General features: G+C 50.8%; 1 protein-coding gene across 4 annotated transcripts in view; it reads left to right on the top strand.

The window, feature by feature from the left end:
• Nucleotides 1-8080: 8080 nt before the first annotated feature.
• The window catches only part of RAB11FIP5 (RAB11 family interacting protein 5), a 36140-nt gene continuing 23502 nt past the window's right edge, over nucleotides 8081-20718 (top strand). For all 4 annotated transcript variants that reach the window (XM_007970236.3, XM_007970231.3, XM_007970230.3 and 1 more), the window contains exon 1: nucleotides 8081-8693. In XM_007970236.3, the coding sequence (XP_007968427.2) occupies nucleotides 8263-8693 (431 nt within the window). In that variant the 5' untranslated portion in view covers nucleotides 8081-8262. The remainder of the gene's footprint in view (nucleotides 8694-20718) is intronic.

The raw sequence follows: 20718 nt of genomic DNA, 5'->3' as shown, positions 1-20718 counted from the left end.
TGGAGTGCAGTGGCATGATCTTGGCTCACTGTAACTGCTGCCTCCCAGGTTCAAGCAATTCTCCTGCCTCTGCCTCCCGAGTAGCTGGGACTAGAGGCACACACCACCACACTGAGCTAATTTTTGTATTTTTAGTAGAGACGGGGTTTTACCATGTTGGCCAGGCTGGTCTTGAACTCCTGACCTCAGGTGATCCATCCACCTTAGCCTCCCAAAATGCTGGGATTACAGGCGTGAGCCACCATGCCCCGCCTTTATTTATTTATTTTTTCTGTTGCTTGTACTTTGGTATATCTAAGAAAGTTTTGCCTCATGCAAGGTCATGAAGATTTATTCCTACATTTTCTTCTAGGAGTTTTATAGTTTTAACTCTTACATTTAGGTCTATAATGTATTTTGAATTAATTTTTGTGTGCAGTGTAAGAAAGGGGTCCCGCTTAATTCTTTTGCATGTGAATATTCAGCTGTCCCAGGCCATTTATTGAAAAAACAATACCTTCCCCATTAAATGGTCTAGGTACCTTTGTTGCAAATCAGTTGGTCATAAATGTAAGGATTTATCTCTGTACTCTATTTCATTCCACTGGTCTATATGTCTATATGCCAGTACCACATTGTCTTTATTTGTAGTAAGTTCTGAAATCAAAAAGTGTGAGTGCCCTGACTTTGTTGTTCTTTTTCAAGATTGATTTGGCTATTTTGGCTCTCGTGCATTTCCATGTGCTTTTCAGGATCAGCTTTCCAATTTTTGCAAAAACAGTAGTTGGAATTTTGAGAGGGGATATGTTGAATCTGATGAGTATTGCCATCTTAACAATGTTAAGTCTTCAGTTCCATGAACATGAAATACCTTTCTATGTATTTAGGTTACTAATTTCTTTCAACAATGTTTTGTAGTTTCCTTAGATATCTTTTTTTTTTTTTTTTTTTTTTTTTTTTTTTTGAGATTGAGTCTCATTCTGTCGCCCTGGCTAGAGTGCAGCAGCACAATCAACCATCACCTCCCACATTCAAGCTATTCTCGTACCTCATCCTCCCAAGTAGCTGGGACTATAAGTGTGCACCGCCACACCCAGCTTATTTTTGTATTTTTTGTAGAGAGGGAGTTTTGCCATGTTGGCCAGACTGGTCTCGAACTGCTGACCTCAGGTGATCTGCCTGCCTCAGCCTCCCAAAGTGCTAGGATTATAGGCATGAGCCACCACACCTGGCCTTGACTTCTTTTGTTAAATTTATTTCTAAGTATTTTATTTTTTGATGTTATTATAAATGGAATTGTTTCCTTAATTTTATTTTCAATTGCTCATTGCTAGTGTATAGAAATACAATTGATTTGAATGTGTTGATCTTGTACCCTAATAACCTTGCTGAACTCATTTATTCATCCTAACAGATTTTAGTGGACTCCTCAGGATTTTCTATTTACAAGATCATGTAGTCTACAGAGGTAGTTTTACTTTTCCTTTCCAATCTAGATGACTTTATTTCTTCTTCTTGCCAAACTGCCCTAGCTAGAACCTCAAGCACATGTTGAAATAGAAGTGAAGAGAGAGGACATTCTTGTCTTATTGCAATCTTAGGGAGTATACCATGACTTTGAATGGGATGACTATGGTTTGTAAAGATGTCAATTTTTTCTCCCAACAATTTGTCTCACAATTCTAAATAGAATTACAGCTCATGTGGATGGATACAAAGTGAGAGTATAAGATCTTTGGGTGGAGATTTGCTCTTCTGTTGTAATAAAACATTTAAAAGGCAACAATAAAACAGAATGATGTAAATCTCAGTGAAAGAGAATATCGAGTTCAGACTGTCTACAAATATATATATATATATATAAACTTATATGATAAACCCAATGGTTAAGGGATAGGGCTTTGCAATAAATATTGGGAAACTTGGATAGCTGCTGGGGGAGAGCAGGCTAGATATTCACCTGAAGTCATTCACCAAAATGGTTGCTAGCAGGATTTAAAGAGAATAAAAGAACAAACAAAAATCCAAACAACTTAAAAAACTTGAAAAAAAACTAAATAAATATTATTGGACCTGTAAGTTTGGAAGCACTGAAGCTTAAAACAATGGAAGGAATTCAACGATTTGATTATCTAATTTTATTTATTTATTTAGACAGGGTCTGAGCTCTGTCACCCAGGCTGGAGTGCAGTGGTGTGATAATGGTTCACTGAAGCCAGGACGTCCCAGGCTCAAGCAATCCTCCTGCCTCAGACCTACTCTAACCCCCTCAGTAGCCAGGACTACAGGCGTGCTATGCACGCCTAGCTAATTTAAAAAGAATTTTAAAAAAGAGACAGGGTCTTGCTATGTTGTCCAGGCTGGTCTAGAACTCCTGGGCTCAAGTAATCTTCTTGCCTCGGCCTCCCAAAGCCCTAGGGTTACAGGCATGAGCCACTGCACTCAGCCTACCTAATGTCTTATATCAAAAACATATCTAGGCCGGGAGCAGGGGCTAAAACCTGTAATCCCAACACTCTGGTAGTCTGAGGGGGGTGGATCACCTGAGGTCAGTAGGTTGAGACCAGCCTAACCAACATGGCAAAACCCTGTTTCTACTAAAAATACAAAAATCAGCCAGACATGGTGGCATGCACCTATAGTCTTAGCTACTGGGGGAGGTTGAGGCAGGAGAATCACTTGAACCCCGGAGGTGAAGGTCGCAGTGAGCTGAGATCGTGCCACTGCACTCCAGCCTGGGTGTCAGAGCAAGACTCCGTCTCAAAAAAAAAAAAAATTAAATTAAAAAATATCTGCAGTAAATATAAACAACAAAGTGTTACTATTCTTTTTCTTTTTCTTTTCTCTTTTTGAGATGGAGCCTTGCTGTCTCCCAGGCTGGAGCGCAGTGGTGCGATCTCGGCTCACTGCAAGTTCCACCTCCCGGGTTCACACCATTTTCCTGCCGCAGCCTCCCGAGTAGCTGGGACTACAGGCGCCCACCACCACGCCCGGCTAATTTTGTGTATTTTTAGTAGAGATGGGGTTATACTGTGTTAGCCAGGATGGTCTCGATCTCCTGACCTCATGATCCGCCCGCCTTGGCCTCCCAATGTGCTGGGATTACAGGCGTGAGCCACTGTGCCCGGCCTTCTTCTTTTTCTTTTGAGACAGGGCCTCATTCCGATGCCCAGGCTGAGGTGCGGTGACGTGATCACAGTTTATTGCAACCTCGACTTCCTAAGCTCAGGTGATCCTCCCACCTCAGGAGGCATGTGCCACCACACTCAGCTAATTTTTGTATTTTTTTTTAGAGATAGGGGTTCACCATGTTGGTCAGGCTGATCTCAAACTCCTGGACTCAAGCAATCCTCCCTCCTCAGCCCCTCAAAGTGCTGGGATTACAGGCATGAGTCACTGTGCCTGGCCATGTTACTATTCTTAACATATAAAGTATTTGTACAAATAATTAATAAGAAATTAAGGCTTCAAAGAAAAATAAGCATAGAAAATAGGCAATTCAGAAAATAGATAATTCATTAAAGGAGGAAATACAAATGACTAATAACTGAAAAGAAGTTCAATCTCACTGGCAATCAAAGAAATGCAAATGAAACAACAAGGAGGCACAAGCTTTTGCCTTCAGCAAAGATTTCTAAGATGATAATTCATGCTCATTACTGCTTAGGGTGTGTTGAGATAGCTCTCGTGCCAACCCTATGAAGTAATTTCTTATTAGCAGGCCCATTTTACAGAGGCGGAAACAGACTCAGTAGGGTTCAGTAATTTGCCCATGCTTATACAGTTAGTAAGTGGTGGCACCAGGACTTAGACCTGGGCATGTGGTTCTGCTATAAAGAGGGCCTGGAAAATACTGCAGGAAGGTGAGGTAAAGAACAGATGGAAATGTAGCTGGAAGAGCAGGACAAATACATGTGAAGTGTCTACATGGAAAAGCCAACGGGCTTAGTGGTACTGAAGAGGGAGCAATGAGTGGAAGTTACACATATGTGGATGCTTTTCAAGCGAGAACTGTCTCCAATGGACTAGAGAGGCCCAGGAAGGTGGTGAGGACACCCAGCCCTGGGGAGCCAGAGGAAACTGATGCTTTTGGGGTCTCGTTGTCTAACACTTATGCAGGCTGCTGCAGGGAGGGGGGGGATCTCATCTTCTAGAGGACGAAACACACCTTTAGATGGCCAAGACCTCAGTATCTGTTTTCGCTGTTTTCTGTTTCTGCTGTTTTCTCAACCACAGACAGCTAGCAGACCTGGCTTTTCCTTCTAGGGCCAGGCAATGTAGGGTAGGAGCCCTGGCTAGTTTTGTTCCCCTTCTATAGCCAGCCACAGTCCAGAGCCAGCAGGAAGCTTGAGCTTGCCAATCTGTGAGGGCCAAGGCAGGAGGAAAGAGAGTCAGAGGGCAGGTGAGGCAGAGGAGCCATCTGAGTTCTCCCCGCCCTTTCCCCCTTTCCCGGTGCTTTGCTCCTCCTTGGCAGAGGAGGAGGGAGGGAGGAAGTGGGAGCAGTCACGTTGGAGAACAGGCAAACAGATGAAACAGAACCGCTAAAGGAGTGACCCATTTATGTTAGTTGAAGTTTAGTGATGATATTGTCACATGCAAAGTCCTTGAAGAATTCACTCTTAAAGTAGGGGGTTCATCCTGACTCTTGTAACCTTGGTTACCTCAAGCTTCATCTGTAAAATGGATGTGAGAACACTTCCTACTTTATTGACTTTAAATGGATCTAGTGCTTGGAAAACCAACAAGCTGGTGTGAGAGCAGAGTGCCACAGGCAGTAAAGCCACTCAGTCTCTGCAATTTTCCGATTAGAGACTTGGGGAAAATCACCCAAGCTCTTTCTGCTTCTGTTTCCTCATCAGTGAAACCAAGGGTAGCAATAGCACTTGCTTTAAATGGTTATCTTCAGGGTTAAACATGATTGTGTGTGTGTGTGTGTGTGTGTGTGTGTATGTGTGTATTATATGTATATAATTTTTCTTTAGTATACAGACTTATAGCCAAGAGTGATAATATATATAAAGTAAATGGTAGAACCAGGACTCCAAAGTCCACAGAGTTAATAATTATACTTTAGATGTCTCAAAAACCATAATGTATATAAAACAAACACATATAGTGTAAAGACTAGAAAGAAACACAACAAATTATTAACAGTGTTTATTTATGGATGGTTGGGTTATGATTTATTTTCATTTTTTTCTTTCTTTTTTTGAGACAGAGTCTCACTCTGTTGCACAGGCTGGAGTGCAGTGGTGCGATCTTGGCTCACTGCAACCTCTGCCTCCCAGGTTCAAGTGATTCTTGTGTCTCAGCCTCCTGAGTAGCTGGGATTACAGGTGTGCCCCACCATGCCTGGCTAATTTTCATATATTCAGAAGAGACGGGGTTTCACTATGTTGGTCAGGCTGGTCTCAAACTCCTGACCTCAAGTGATCCTTCCGCCTCGGCCTCCCAAAGTGCTGGGATTACAGGCATGAGCCACTGCGCCTGGCCCCATTTTTTAATTTTTTGAGACAGTCTCATTCTGTAGCCCAGGCTGGAGTATAGCAGCACAATCTGGGCTCACTGCAACCTCTACCTCCCAGGTTCAAGTGATCCTTGTGCCTCAGCCTCCCGAGTAGCTGGGACTACAGGCACCTGCCACCACACCCGGGTAGTTTTTTGTCTTTTTAGTAGAGGTGGGGTTTCACCATGTTGCCCAGGCTGGTCTTGAACTCCTGGCTTCAAGTGATCCACCAGCCTCGGCTTCCCAAAGTGCTGGGATTACAGGTATGAGCTATCCCACCTGGCTTGAGGTAAGAATCATTATCCCCATTATCCAGATGAAGAAATAAGGCCAAGAGAGGTTAGAGAGTTGGCTTAAACTTTGGGTTTCATAGCTACTAAGAGGCAGACAGCCAAGATCTGTAGGCAGATCTGGCTGTCTTTAAAGCTAGGTACTACCGTCAGGGATGCTGGACCATGGGGCTGGTGCCTAGGACTTCCCCACCCTAGTCTTCTGATGAAAGAGTTAAAGTGGGAGGCTGTGAGTACTGGGCCTGTGCTGGGTGTGCTCTCATGGGTCTCCTCTGCCTACTCTACTGGTTTCCTAGGTTCATATTTCCAGTACAGGACATAGCCTGAAAGGTGGACAGTCGAGGGGTACTGTGGAGTCTCCCTAAGAAGAAATACATGTTTCTCCTGTTAGGTATCCTATAGAGCAGTGGTTCCCAACCTTTTTGGCACCAGGGACCAAAATGTAAGTTTCCACAGACTGAGGGTGGCAGGGATGGTTTCAGGATGATTCAAGTGCATTACATTTACTGTGCACTTTATTTCTCTTATCATTACATTGCAATATATAATGAAGTAATTATACAACTCACCATAATGTAGAATCAGTGGGAGCCCTGAGCTTGTTTTCCTGCAACCAGATGGTCCCATCTGGGGATGGGAGACAGTGACAGATCATCAGGCATTAGATTCTCATAAGAAGTCTGCAACCTAGATCCCTGGCATGCACAGTTCACAGTAGGGTTTGTGCTCCCAGGACAATCTAATGCCACGGCTGATCTGACAGGAGGTGGAGCTCAGGCAGTAATGCGATAGGAAGCGGCTGTAAATTCAGATGAAATTTCACCAGCTAGCCCCCACCACCGCTCACCTCCTACCATGCAGCCCAGTTCCTAACGGGACATGGAGGATTACCAGTCTGTGGCCCACGGGTTGGGGACCCCTGCTATAGAGGAACTAAAAATAATAGCGTAACTACACAAGATTGAGGGATGGAAGTGGGTGTGAGCCAGCTAAATCACTATCTATCATAGGAGAAAGGCCACAGACAGTGGCCAGTCCTGATAAATCCAGATGTAGCTATGTGAGCATCTTAATGTAATGATGTGGAGGTAACCATCAGACCTGAAAACACCAGTGGCTTTAAGTGGTATCCCTGGTTTGAAGGATGGAGAGGGAGTTCTTGCTTTTCATTGCAAGCCCTTCTGTCCTATTTGATTTTTTAAAAAATGCTGTGTGTATTATTTTAAAATTATTATTTTAAAAGTACAGGCTCTGAAAGTTAAAAACAAAACAAAACAAAACAGGCCCTGGGGGCATCTAGTGGATTCACAACCCTCCCCCATCTAAGCTGACATTTCATCTTCTGGAAAATAGGGATAAAAGCCATACTCACCCCACAGAGTTGCTCTGAGGATAAAATGAGGTAATGCATATAAAAGCACACGGACCACAGTTGGCTGAAATTCAGCATCTATAATTACTAAACATCGTTATTATCAATAATAAACTAAGTGTACATAATACTCAGGCCCTGGCACATAGTAGGCACTTAATAATGGGTGGAAGTAGTTATTTAACCCCCCACCAGGGTCTGTAATTTCCCCCAACCCGTGACACACTGGCCCCAAGGCTCCGAGTGAACACTTAAATATTGATGTGGTTACTCATTTATTCATCACTCAGCTCTCCGCCGCAGAGTCTGAGGAGGGTCAGCCCCGCTCTCGGGCCTCCCGCGCCGCGGCCTGGCCGCATCCCGGCCCCCTGCGCCGGGAAAGGTTGGAGGCGGCGGCAGCTCACTCCTTTCCAGGTCGCCGATGCGGGACCGTCACGTGGCGGGGGGGCAATCGCTCCGGTTTCACTCTGGCATTTTCCCGGGCAGGGGCGGACTGGAGCAGGGGAGAGCGCGGCCCAGGGTTAGGGGAGCGGCGGGGGTCCCTATCACCCCAAGTCCGCGCCAAGAGGCTGGCCATCCCAGGGGTGGCGGGCCGGGACCCTTTTAGGGCGACGGCTTTCCAGAGCAGGGACTTTTAGAAGGAAGACGTGGGATTGGCCTGGAGGCGCAGAGCGGGTTTTTTGTACCTGGCCGCGGGTGTTGGGCTCCCCACAGGCGAGGCCGGGTTACTTCGGGCGCCCCCAGCCAGGGGCGGGGCCACCGCGGGAACTCCGCCCACCCTCTGCAGAGGGCGCGCGCCGCCCCTTCCCGCTCCGGGCGGGTCTGCGGCTGCCTGGGCGCAAGCGGCGTACCCGCATCCCCGTCTCACCGCCACGCGGGTCGGGGCGGCGGGCGCGGGGCGGGGAAGGGGGCGGGGCGCTGACGTCGCGGCGCGGCCCGCGGCCCGCGGCCCGGTGGGGCGGGGAGGCGGCGGCCGGTCAGCCCGGCCCAGCCTAGCCGGCAGCTGCGGCGGCGCTTGGAGTCGGTTCCTGACCGCCTTCTGCCGCGGCCGAGTTTGTCACCAGGTCCCGGGGTCTGCACCGGCTCGGCCAGACCTCGCCCGCCGCTTCCCCGCCATGGCCCTGGTGCGGGGCGCGGAGCCGGCGGCGGGGCCTTCCCGCTGGCTGCCCACGCACGTCCAGGTGACCGTGCTGCGGGCCCGCGGGCTGCGGGGCAAGAGCTCGGGCGCGGGCAGCACCAGCGACGCGTACACTGTGATCCAGGTGGGCCGCGAGAAGTACAGTACGTCGGTGGTGGAGAAGACGCACGGCTGCCCCGAGTGGCGTGAGGAGTGCTCCTTCGAGCTGCCGCCCGGGGCCCTGGATGGCCTGCTGCGGGCGCAGGAGGCCGACGCGGGCCCGGCGCCCTGGGCCGCGAGCTCCGCCGCCGCCTGCGAGCTGGTGCTCACCACCATGCACCGCTCGCTTATCGGCGTCGACAAGTTCCTGGGCCAGGCCACGGTGGCGCTGGACGAGGTCTTCGGCGCAGGCCGCGCCCAGCACACGCAGTGAGTAGGGGGCGCGGGGGCACAGAAACGGCTAAAGGCCTAACTGGGCGGGGCTGTGGGGGATCAGGACCCCGAACTTCCGCCGGGCGGGTGAGCCCCTTGCCTCGCGCTCAAGGTCGTAAACCGACAGACACGTTGGTTCTTCGCATTTCGGGGTCGCCTTCCTGCTCCCCAAACGTGCGCTGTGTGGGGCTCCGCCGCTAGTGGTCCCTGAGAGGCCTGGGGGAGGTTCAAGTGGTGGCGAACGTTGGGAGTAGATTGTCAAGTAAAGTTAGGAATGAGATTCAGAGGCTTTGGGGCTATGGAAACCTCAAGAAGGGAAATCTTGGGGCCATTCTTAGAACCTCCGGGCCTGCCTTCCTTTCCTCAAAGGGGAGGGGAACTGCGGGCGCCTGTCCGGCGGGGAAGTGGAGAGGCACAGACTTGCTCTGCGGGGGAAGGAAGGCCAGGTGTCTTTCTCCAGGGCGAGGTTGAATGTTGATTACCCCGCTAAAGGCAGAAGCTGGCTGCAGAGGGGCTCTCAAGATGCCCTCCACTATCTAGAGATGTCACCCCCCCCATCCTGTCCCTCTGTGTCCTGTGTCCCTGGTCTGAGGGCAGGAGGAGCTCCTAAGCAAAGAAAGGAAACACTTGAGTCAGCCTTCCAGTGGCCTGCCTGCCCTGCCCTGCCTGAGGTAGGAGGCAGCGGCATGGTTAATGTACAGCAGGAGATTATCTCCCGGTCATTTCCACCTCAGTGGGCCAGGTTTTTTTTTAATCATTTATTTTGGCAGCATTTAACCTTGCCTGTGTTAAGATCAAGGCTTCAGCCTTGGAGCCCCATTTCCTGTTTTGGGCTTGGGCAGGAGCTGGAAGCCAGTCCGGGGGCTGACAGCCTGCTGTGAATCACTCAAGTGGTTAACTTGGGAGTGATCTGGGTAGGAGGGTAAGGGGATTGGGGCAGGACTGTGCCTTAGGTCAGGAGAGGTGCCGCAAATGTTTGCCCTGGTGGAATGGCATCCACTGAGTGAATAAATCCAGGAAGGCTTGCAGGAGGAAGGGGATGAGCCTGGTGCAAACCCAAATGAAAGCAGGATTTAGGTAAAAAGGATCTGACCTTGAATGTTTTCCGAAACGTGGGTGTGAAATGACCTTCCTGGCTGTCCCTCTGTGGCCTGGGATGAGGAGGGCATTAGTGCAGGGCAGGTTCCAGGCGTGGCTGTGACTTAACTCTATCTCCCCATCCCCTGGCCTGCTCCCCTCCTTCCTTCATGACTTGCTGTTTGGTGGCTGGGTGTGGAATCATGTGGTATAGCTTGGACCTTGTTTTGTTTTTTTCCTCCTTTCTGTCCTCTCCCTCCTTCCTGGTTCCTGGAGCCCAACGGGGTGGGTATATGGGGCAAAAAGCTCTCCCCTGGATCTCTTAGCCCATTCTTTTTCAGAGGAAGTGCCTGTCCCCCAAATCATCCCACCCCTTCCCCCAGTCCTTCACCCTCCACCAATCAGCTACTCTGACCAGACTGGTAGATGACACATCTGTTCGGGGGGTGCTGGGGGAACAAGAGGAGGCAGACCAAAAAAAGGCTCCAGGCCTGCAGGGAGCAGCTTCTTTGATTGTTTTTTCCAGTTCCTGCCCATGCTTTCCTCTTGGCCTCTGGATCTTCCTTAGCTGAGCTGGCCAAGCCTGTAGGTCCAGGTGGACCCATTTTCAGCCAAGAACAGCCTGTCTTGGAGAATTTGACTTACCACCCCTTGATCTGAATGGGAGCCTTAATTTACTTTATAGAAATAATCTTTTCCACCAGGATCTTTCCACACGCACCAGGCTGTTTTCTCTGATGCTATGACCTGGTTTATTTCTAGAACTGGGAGGGAACAGGAGTGGGGAGGGTCACTTAGGATGGGCAGAGGAAAGTATGTGAAGTTGGCCTGGTGCTCTAGTTTACTGGACCTAACACAATGCCCACTGACAGAGAAGGAGGGCTGTCACCCCTGCTGTGGTCCCCACCTCTGGCTCTAGTGGTCATTCCTGGTGGTATTTCCTGGAGCACCCTGCTGTGGGCTACCCAGACTGAGTCTGAATGCTGCCTGGTAGGGAGAGGGCAAAGCAGAGAAGACCAGGGTGTACCCTCCTCAGCTTTGGATAATGGTGGAAAAGAAAAGTATCTATTCCTTAACTCCAGGAGTTGGCTGCGGTGGTGTCAGGCAGGGCAGATGGTGGCCCTTTGCCAAGAGAAGACCTGACTGGGGAAGGTACCTTCATGGTTGGGAAGGGGCTGCAGAGTGGCACTGGACAGATCCCAGTCCCAAAACTGCCACCTGTGGCAAGTCATATAAACTCTTGGTGCCTCAGTTTTCACATCTGTAAAATGGAGATAATTTATACCTTCATAGGGTTGATGTGAGGGATGAAATGAAAATGCAACTTAAGCACCTAGTACAGTCCCTGTACATGGTGAGTGGTCAGTGCAGAGCAGTGATGGTGAAGGGAGGTTTTGGTAACAATGTCTGGAAGAGCTTCTTATGGGATGGGGGAGACAGTCTAGAACTTAGAGCCTAGGAAAGCCTCAGAATCATGGGTGATGGAGTACACAGAAGAGTACGAGAGTTCCCAGCGAAATGAGCTGGCCCTTTGCAGCTCTCTGCATTCTATTTGCTGCTAGAGGCTCAAGAACTAGGGCTGGGCTTGAAAGGCCTCTGCAGTCCTGAAGCCAGGCTCAGATAAGCCCTGCAGCTCTGCAGCTCTCCTCCCTGGCAGCCCTGTCTGGAGCTGCCCCTGCCCTGTTGGGAAGGGAGGACGGCCCAGGGCTTAAAAACCTGGAGACTGGGGTTTCATTCTCAGTTCTGTGACTTACCAGCAGGCAGGTTACTTATCCTACTTCCTCACTTCTAAAAAAGTCATGATGATGATCATAGAGTTGTACAGATTAGATAAGACACCATCTGTAAAAGCCTTAATGTAGTTCTGGATACATAGAAGCTCTCACAATATTAGCGTGGTGGTGACTCTGGGGCCCTGTTTTGTGTGATGGTGGTGGCTGGGGTGGTAGGTGCTTCAGCAGCCTCCGAAGGTCTTGTGTCAGTGGGGCAGTCTTTGAAATGAGGAATTTCACCAGAGGCTTCCAAATAATTGAAGAGGATATTCTCAAAACAAAATGTGATGGTAGTACACAAGGAAACTAATGATCTCCCCTCCCTCAGTAGAACTGTCCATGGATCGTCATGTTCCTGTGAGTCTGGAAATCCTGGATGCTTCTCTGTGATTTATTTTCTGGTTTTTACCTTTTTTTTTTTTTTAAAGACAGTGTCTCACTCTGTTGCCCAAGTTGGAGTGCAGTGGCGGAATCTCGGCTCATATGCAATCTCTGCCTCCCAGGTTCAAGTGATTCTCCTGCCTCAGTCCCCTGAGTAGCTGGGATTACAGGTGTGTGCCACCACACCAGGCTGATTTTTATATTTTTAGTAGAGACCAGGTTTCGCCATGTTGGCCTGGCTGGTCTCAAACTCCTGACCTCAGGTGACCCACCTGCCGTGGCCTCCCAAAGTGCTGGGATTACAGGCATGAGCCACCACGCCTGGCCCAACATCCTTCTTAGCACTCCCCAGTGGGTATCCTGTGTTTGCCTCCCTGACTCCCAAGACAGGGATGGGATGTGGTAGTTAGTTAGTTCTCCTTGTTCCTTGTGGGGTCAGATGGGTCATTTGGACCTGTCTGACCTTTATGCAATTGGTGTGGATCACACCCTCAGGGAGTGGACCTGAATATATCAGAAGAGGGAAGGAAGGAAGCAGCAGCAAAGGTTTTGGAGTAAGAAGACAGGGCATCTGCCACAGGGCCATTTTGCTTGGGGAGACCTGGTCTTTGCCCTGGAATGCTGGTCTTTGTGTGTTTTAGGAGAGGAGGAGGAGAGAGCACAACTGTGTTACATGGAGCCCCTGTCCACCTTCTCCCCCATCCTGATAAGGGTGAAATGGTCCCTGTGGTAAGGCCTGGAGTGTGGCAGACAGGATCGTCATCCTGGGCCTGTTGGATCAATGGTTAGAGGCTGGCCTCTTGGGAACTTGGGTTGGGATCAGTTTGTCTTTTTTCATCACAAAGACTAGAACTGTTGTGACCATGAATCATGGCCTGCAAGAGGCTCCATTCAGGCCCTGCTTAGACTGTGCCACTTGGCAAGGGAGCTCGGAGACCTAAGGCTGTGAAGGATGTAGGTCTGAGATGAGAGCCTTCTGCCTGGCTGGTCATGGTGTTCTGAGACCTCCTTAGGTGGGTGGGTTTGGGGGCACTGGGAGGCACCTGAGGGGACATGCATACTGTTGGCCTAAGGCTGGGATGGTCTTTGAAGGCTTCCATCTATCCTGTAACCTACAGACAGCCTGGGCAGACAGTTGTGGGCAGATGGTGTGTGACCCCACAGCCTTCTCTCTATTGGCTTCTGGGTGTGACTCTGCTCCTCGGAAAACAGCCGTGGTCACTTGAGCCCCTGGCCTTGGCTCCTGCCCCAGCCCCAGAGCTGGCATGGGAGGCCTGTGGGGCTGCTGGGGAGGTCTGCTCTGGCTGCAGGGGAAGGGTGTGGCTGCACTCAGAAGCCAGTCATTGGTATGCAGAAGCTCCACTGCCCTTAGTTATGGGGTAGTTTTTATTTGGGGTTGCTTGAGCAGCAGCGTCTGGGGGTGTGGGGCGGGGTAGGAAGTGTGACTCCTCAGTCAGGCTGGGCAGCTCCTCCTCTCTGGCCCAGCAGCTTCCCCTGCCCTCCCCATCTGCCGCTGGCCCTGAGCCCTGGCTGGGACCAGGGAGTTTCAAGGGGCCTGTGGTCAGCCCCATCTCTGCCCCGCCTGCCTGTCCTTGTAGGCAGCTGACTGCAAGGCACAGCTCAGCAGAGCCACATCCTGGTGACCTTGAGGGCTATCCTCCTCTGCTGGGAGCTGCCTGCCCCGCTTGTCACTGCTGCCACCTCAGTGCTGTGACGCTCTTGTCTAAACCACTGGCCTGGCCTTGTCCAGATGTTCTCCTGCCCTTCCCACCCTGCGCAGGGACAGATGATGAACATAAGAACAGGAGCTGTTGTTGCTCTGCTCCAGGGGAAGCAGTCCTCTTTTTCTTTCCTTTGCAAAATGGTGTAGTCATGAAGCAGTTTTGTTTTTCCCCACGGCCAAGTAATAAAAATGAGTCCACACGTGAGTCTGCTGTGCACCTGGCAGTCCCATCGGGGAAGAGTCTGATCACTGTGCCCTTACTGAGCTGGCCTGAGGTTATTTCTACCTTGGGAACAATGGTGGCCAGAGAAAGGCTTGGCTGGCCACACAAGGCCTCTGTGTGGAGCTGGGCCCCGGCCTCTCAGGAGCAGTAAGTAGGGCCTCCCAAAATGGGGCTCCCAGGGGCAGCCAGCACCTCCAAGAAGCTGCAGGGTGGGGAGGGGGTATCACAGGCCACCTTGACCTTTGGTTCACCTGATAGTGGGGAAGGGAGCACAGCCCTTACTCATGGGACTCCAGCATGGGAGCTGGAAGAGAGCTCAGACAGGAAACCGAGACTCGCAGAGGGAGAGCTGCACACTCTCAACTACCCAGCACTTAGTGGAGGGTGTGCCCTGTGTGGTTTCCATTAGACCCGGGCAGCCCACAGAGCTGTAGGATTTGGGATAAAGAAGAGGTGGCATTTGGAGCCCTGTGTGTACCCCAGGGTTTCTGTGGAAGTGCCTGCCGGGTTTTAGTGAGATGGGGCATTGGGCTTCTCTGCTGACCTGGAAGGGCAGTCCAATCCAAAGGCAGTTCTGGAGGCCTGAAAGGCCAAGAGTGGGCCACTGGTACGGGAGAGATTCCAGAGAAGGGGAGGCCCGGACATCCCCCTCCATTTGGAGGAAGCCCTATAGGCAAGTGCTATGTTTTGGGGCCTAGACAGGGAGCCCTGGAGATGTTGGGAGTAGACAGAGCCACTGGTGCCGGCTGTGGTCAAGGCACACCTCTGTGAGGAGGGGACACACACCAGACCTGTCGGCCATCATGAAACCCATCTGCCTCCCCAGCCTTCTCTGAATCCCCACACCTGGAGCATGTGGCACCTGTTTTGGTGCATTATTTTCATTGCCTGGTTGGTCTAGTACATCACTGATGAAGGCCTGTCTAGGTGCTGGCACTGTCTTAAGGACTGGACTTCCGTTTGTCCACGGCAAGCCCTTGAGGTGTAGGCACTGTTTAACAGCTGAGGAAACCTTGGCATGGAGGGGTAAAGTGACTTTGCTTTTTCTTTCTTTTTTTGGGGGGTGGGGTCAGGGTCTGGCTCCATCACTCAGGCTGGAGTGCAGTGGTGCCATCATAGCTCACTGCAGCCATGAACTCTCAAGTGATCCTCTTGCCTCAGCTTCCCAAAGTGCTGAGATTATAGGCATGAGTCACTGGACTTGACCACAGTACATGGCACAAAGTCAGGATGTGAACCCAGGCAGTCTGGCTTCCGAGTCTGTGCCCTTGGCCACCACACCACACTGCCCACTTCAGTCTTCCCCCATGTCTCCCATGACCCTGCTCTGCACAGGGCCAGGTGCTCAGCTGCTGCCTGCTAAGGCTTCCTCTCTCCTCCTTGACATGGATCTCGGGGGTTAATCTGGTGCTTTGTAAGCATGACCTGCTTCTCCTGGGTGAGTCCTTGGTTTATTGGGATAAGCACATTTGGTCTGCAGCTCTAGCCTTGTGTCCGTCTCAGAGGCTGGGGGGTGTTGTCTCTTACTTTGGGAGGGAGTCATTGCCACCAGATAACTCTCAGGAGTGGAGTGAGGGCTGGGTGTGGTGGCTTATGCCTGTAATCCCAGCACTTTGGGAGACCGAGTCAGGAGGATCACTGAAGGCCAAGAGTTCAAGAGCAACCTAGGCAACATAACAAGACTCCATTTGTAAAAAAATACAAAAAATTAGCTGGGCATGGTGGTGCGCACTAGTAGTCCCAGCTACTCAGGAGGCTGAGGTGGGAGGATCACTTGAGCCCGGGAGTTCAAGGCTGCAATTAGCAATGATTGCCCCACTGCACTCCAGCCTGGGTGACAGAGCAAGATCCTATCTCAAAAAAAGAAAAAAAAAAGGGAGTGGAGTGAGGCTTGAGAAGGTCAGCCTCACTTTCCACCAGGGCACTTTCCACCCCTAGGAGATTTGCTCCTTTCAAGCAGGGCTTGGGGGCATCAGCACATACTAGACTCTGTAATCCTTCCCAAGACGTCACATGCTGGTTTTACTGTGACAGAACACTCCGAGCCATCCTGTTCTTCCTCCTGCAGCAATACAGTCATTTGCTATTTTTTCCCTTCTGTTTCACAACGTCCAGGAAGCAATTACTGAACAACCATTGTAACCACTGTGCCTAGGTCAGTGCTGTGGGGGAAACCAGGGAAATAAAGTGGATAGCCCTTTCTCTAGAAGGGCTAAAATATGTTTGAGACAAGCCTAACGCAGCAAGGACAGTTCCTCTACAAAGCAGCATGTAAAAAGTGTGAGAGAATGAGGGGATCAGGAGAAGGGGTAGCTCACCAGTTGGAGTGATCAGGGTGGGCTTCTTGGGAGAGGCAAGGCCTTGAATAACAGGTGAGATCTGATTAGAGGCAGGGAAACTGAGTGTGGTGGGACTGGGCCAGGAGAGGGAATGAGGGGAGCCAAGCTTAGTTTCCTGTGTGCTGCTTTCAGCAAAACAGCCTGACTTTCTTTACTTCCTATTTACTTCTTTTTTTTTTTTTTTTTTGAGACAGAGTCTTGCTGTGTTGCCCAGGCTGGAGTACAGTTGTGTGATCTTGGCTCACTGCAGCCTCCGCCTCCCAGGTTCAAGTGACTCTCCTGCCTCAGCCTACCGAGTAGCTGGGACTACAGGTGCATGCTACCACACCTAGCTAATTTTTGTATTTTTAGTAGAGATAGGGTTTCACCATGTTGGCCAGGCTGGTCTCGAACTCCTGACCTCAAGTGATCTGCCCACCTCAGCCTCCCAAAGTACGGGATTACAGGTGTGAGCCACCGCACCCAGCCCCCATTTACTTTTGAGTAGTTCACCTGGTCCAAATTCTAAAGGTACAGAAGGGCACATAATGAAAAAAATTTCCCTTGCCCCACCTTGAGTCACCTAGCTACTCTCTTCAGAGACATCCAACATTACCAGTTCTTGTGTAACCTTCCAAAGGTATTTGCTGCTTTTAGAGGCAAATGTGTTGTGTATTTTCTTCCCTCCCCCATTTTTGTTTTCCCAAATGCAACGTTCTCACCACACAGTTCTGTACTTCCCATAAGCCTGGCAGGGGAGTTATTGTTTGTCTCCCCCTGTTGTGGGGTCTGAACTGAGACCTTGGCAGAGGGGACCATCGCCACTTGGTTTTGTCTTCCTCAACCTGAGTCTCCTGCTCAGGGTGAATATGGAGTTAGGAGCACACTGGCGAAGGGGATGGGTTAAGTGGAATTTCTTCTTTATTTTTCCACCTGTCAGAGATCCCCCGAGAGAGGTCATCTTGCGGGTTCTGTCCTTCCTTCTGGGCAGGGTTATTGCTTTTTGGTCCTGGGCCACCTCAGTTATGTGGGGCCGATGATGGCCTGTAAAAGGCCTTTGACAGATAATAAACCCACATCTTTCTGTGTGGTTTGGCCTACTTTTAAGGGTGCCTTCCCAGTGTCACCTCATTTTATTCTTCCCTGAGGGAAGACAGGGGGACCACCATTATTTTTTTTTTTTTGAGACGGAGTCTTGCTCTGTCACCCAGGCTGGAGTGCAGTGGCCAGATCTTAGCTCACTGCAAGCTCCGCCTCCCGGGTTTACGCCATTCTCCTGCCTCAGCCTCCAGAGTAGCTGGGACTACAGGCGCCCGCCACCTCGCCCGGCTAGTTTTTTGTACTTTTTTTAGTAGAGACGAGGTTTCACCGGGTTAGCCAGGATGGTCTCAATCTCCTGACCTCGTGATCTGCCCGCCTCGGCCTCCCGAAGTGCTGGGATTACAGGTTTGAGCCACCACGCCCGGCCAGGGGACCACTATTTTTGCGAATATGGAGACTGGGGTCTCAGGAGGTGGAATGACCTGTCCAAGGTCACACGACTCTTTAGTGGCAGCCAGACTTCTGATGTCGAAGCCTGATGCTTTTCTCCCTACACCGTGCTGTCAACCCTACATCTTTTCTGTTGCTCTCTGTGGTTTGACTTGTCTCCAGCCGTTTTTGCAGCTTTTCCTTGTGCTGGGTGAGCTGACAATGACAGACCTTTGGAGCCTACAGTATTAGGATGAGGATTAGACGAAGTGCTTGTGCCCAGGAGGGAGGGAGGCTGGACCTGGCTGGGATCTGAGGAGGGCTGAGTGAGCTGTCTGTCCCCACAGAGGCAGGGGGAACTCATGAATGAGGACCTGGGCTCCCTCCAAAGGTTGCTGGTGCCAGGCATGGTGCCAGGCCAGGTGATAAGAATCATCTTCTGGCCTGATAAGAGGCTGTGTATCCTGTCCTGCAATTATGTCTGGCTTGCAATTTTACTATAGATACCAAATCAAAAGGTGGGGTAGGCAGTGGATGTGGGGAGACAGCAGGGGTTGGCTTGACGCCCACACAGCTCCTGTGTGCTGGTGTGTGAGGCAGGCTGCTGCGGGGGGCACTTGGAGAGGAGAGCAGGCATCGGGGTGGAGGAGGCTCTGGGAAAAAGGGTTTTCCGACTGTCTCACCAAACTCTGAATGTAATAGTTCTAGTTTCACTTTACCTTGTCTTTAACTGCCTGATTTTATCACCCTCATTTTACAGAGGTGAAATGGCTGCTTCAAGCCACTTAGTAAGGCAGAGCCAGGACTAGAACCTAGGTCTCCTGTCTTCCAATCCACTGGGGTTCTCACACAATGCCCTTAAAATCATTGTTTTTCCAACTTGTTTCTGAGACAAAAGCCGAGCCCTGCCAATTCCATGTCATTTACCCGTCAGGTGTTAGAAGATGTTCTGCATCTCGGGCCCCTTCTCAGGTGGTTAGGGATAAAAGGTAAATAACTGTCCCTGCTGTCAACAGTAGTGAGAGATCAAAGTGGAGTGGCTCTGCCATAGTGCTGCTGCAGGGGGCGAAAAAGGGGTGCTCCCAAGGGGCCCTCTGGCTCTCCTGCCTCCCCCATTGTTCCTGTCCCAGTTCAGGCTTAAAAAAAAATTTTTTTTAACCTCTGCTCTGGACTATTACCTTAGCTGCTGCTGCCTTTTTATAAACCAGAGTGCCAGTTTTTAATTAATGGTGAGAAATTACTGCTAAGGCATTAGGAGTTGCTCAGGTCAGCCTGGCCATGGGAGCTACCCTGGGCTGTGACTGTCCCTTGCTGGTCCCCTGCCTCACCTCTCTGCCGTCCCTCCCTCTTCCTGCAGCCTAGTGTCAGTCCTGTCCTTGTGTTGTACCCTGTCATGCATTTCAAGGCCCAGAATACAATTATGGCTCCTTAGTGTGACATTAGGGGCAGTCTTCTTCTGCCTGCACATCTGCAGTCTGCATGTTCTGTCCCTCGCACCTGGAATGTCTCCCTACCCTCTCCTCGCCTCTTTCCCACCCATTGTTAAGGGCCCAATATAAATGCCACGTCCTGCACCCTCCTCCCGAAGTCAGATCCCTCCCCTTGAGCCTTCCTGTGTGCTTTATTTGTGCATTTTTATGGTGTCAGTCTTTGGAAGAGGCCTGTCTTTGGAAGAGGTTGGGGCAGTGGCTGCAGCCAGAAGGAGGAAGCTACAGACTTGGTGGGTTGTAGCCATAGCAGGTGAGGCTCAGGTGGGGACCAGCCCAGGGAAATTGGGGACTGTGATGTTGGGGGCATGATCAAAACAAGCTCCAGAGTAGCCTGCTCCCAGCTAGCAGGTGCATGTGGCTGTTTTTGTTTCTCTGGAGTCACCTTCATCAGCATGCAAGGGTTCGAGGGTCAGCCTGAGCACTGTGGCGTGACACTGGGGAATCTGAGCTCCTTCAGCCAGGTTCTTGCCCTTCACCAGGCCCCCTGTTCCCTTAGCTGGGTGGGAAATGGGAGCAGCACCCATCCTCTGCTTTGAGCTCTCAGCCTGGGTCCCATGCAGTGGGCAGGGAGGGGAGGACCTAGCCTTCTGCTGAGTTTGCTCCCTCCCCACTCTAAAGCAGGTTTTCTCAGCCCTTTTGGTGCATGGACTCCTCAGAATAAGGTCTTTAAATATACAGCATTGCAAAGTACACCAATGGTGTTGAAGTATAGTTCTCAATATAAAAGCCAGCACTGCCAGGCGCGGTGGCGCACGCCCGTAATCCCAGCACTTTGGGAGGCCAAGGCAGGTGGATCATGAGGTCAGGAGATCAAGACCGTCCTGGCTAACACAGTGAAACCCTGTCTCTACTAAAAATACAAAAAATTAGCTGGGCGTGGTGGCGGGCGCCTGTAGTCCCAGCTACTGGGGAGGCTGAGGCAGGAGAATGGCGTGAACCCAGGAGGCGGAGCTTGCAGTGAGCAGAGATCGCGCCACTGCACTCCAGCCTGGGTGACACAGCGAGACTCCGTCTCAAAAAAAAAAAAAAAAAAAAAAAAAAACAAAATTAGCTGGGCAGGGTGGCCCACATGCCTGTAATCCCAGCTACTCAGGAGACTGAGGCTGGAGAATCGCTTGAACCCGGGATGTGAAGGTTGCAGTGAGCTGAGATCGAGCCATTGCACTCCAGCCTGGGCAACAAGAGCGAAACCCCATTTCAAAAAAAAAAAAAGAAAATAAAAAACATAAAGAGGGTGAGGGGTGGTTGCAGTTGGGGTACTCGGGGAAGACTGAGGAGGCTCGGATGAACAGAGCCCTGACTCGAATGAGTGAGTGAACCGTGGCCGGAAGGTCTGGCCTGCGTCTTGGGCAGAGGGAGCAGCACGTGCAGTGGCCTTGAGGTGGGAATACACCTGATGGGTTCAGGGACACCAGAAGGATCAGTGTGGCCCGAGTGGAATAAGAGATGCAGAGAGTCGTAGGAGCTGAGCCCCAAAAGGTGCTGAGCGAGGGAAAGCGGGGCGTGATGAGCTCCGACTTCATATCTTTGCTGGGTGGAACATGGACGTCAGGTAAACAGGGAGTTCT

Source organism: Chlorocebus sabaeus, chromosome 14 (assembly GCF_047675955.1).
Source record: "Chlorocebus sabaeus isolate Y175 chromosome 14, mChlSab1.0.hap1, whole genome shotgun sequence".
NCBI classification, from domain to species: domain Eukaryota; kingdom Metazoa; phylum Chordata; class Mammalia; order Primates; family Cercopithecidae; genus Chlorocebus; species Chlorocebus sabaeus.
Note: the sequence above shows the minus strand (reverse complement) of the source record. Positions and strands in the feature narration are given on the sequence as shown.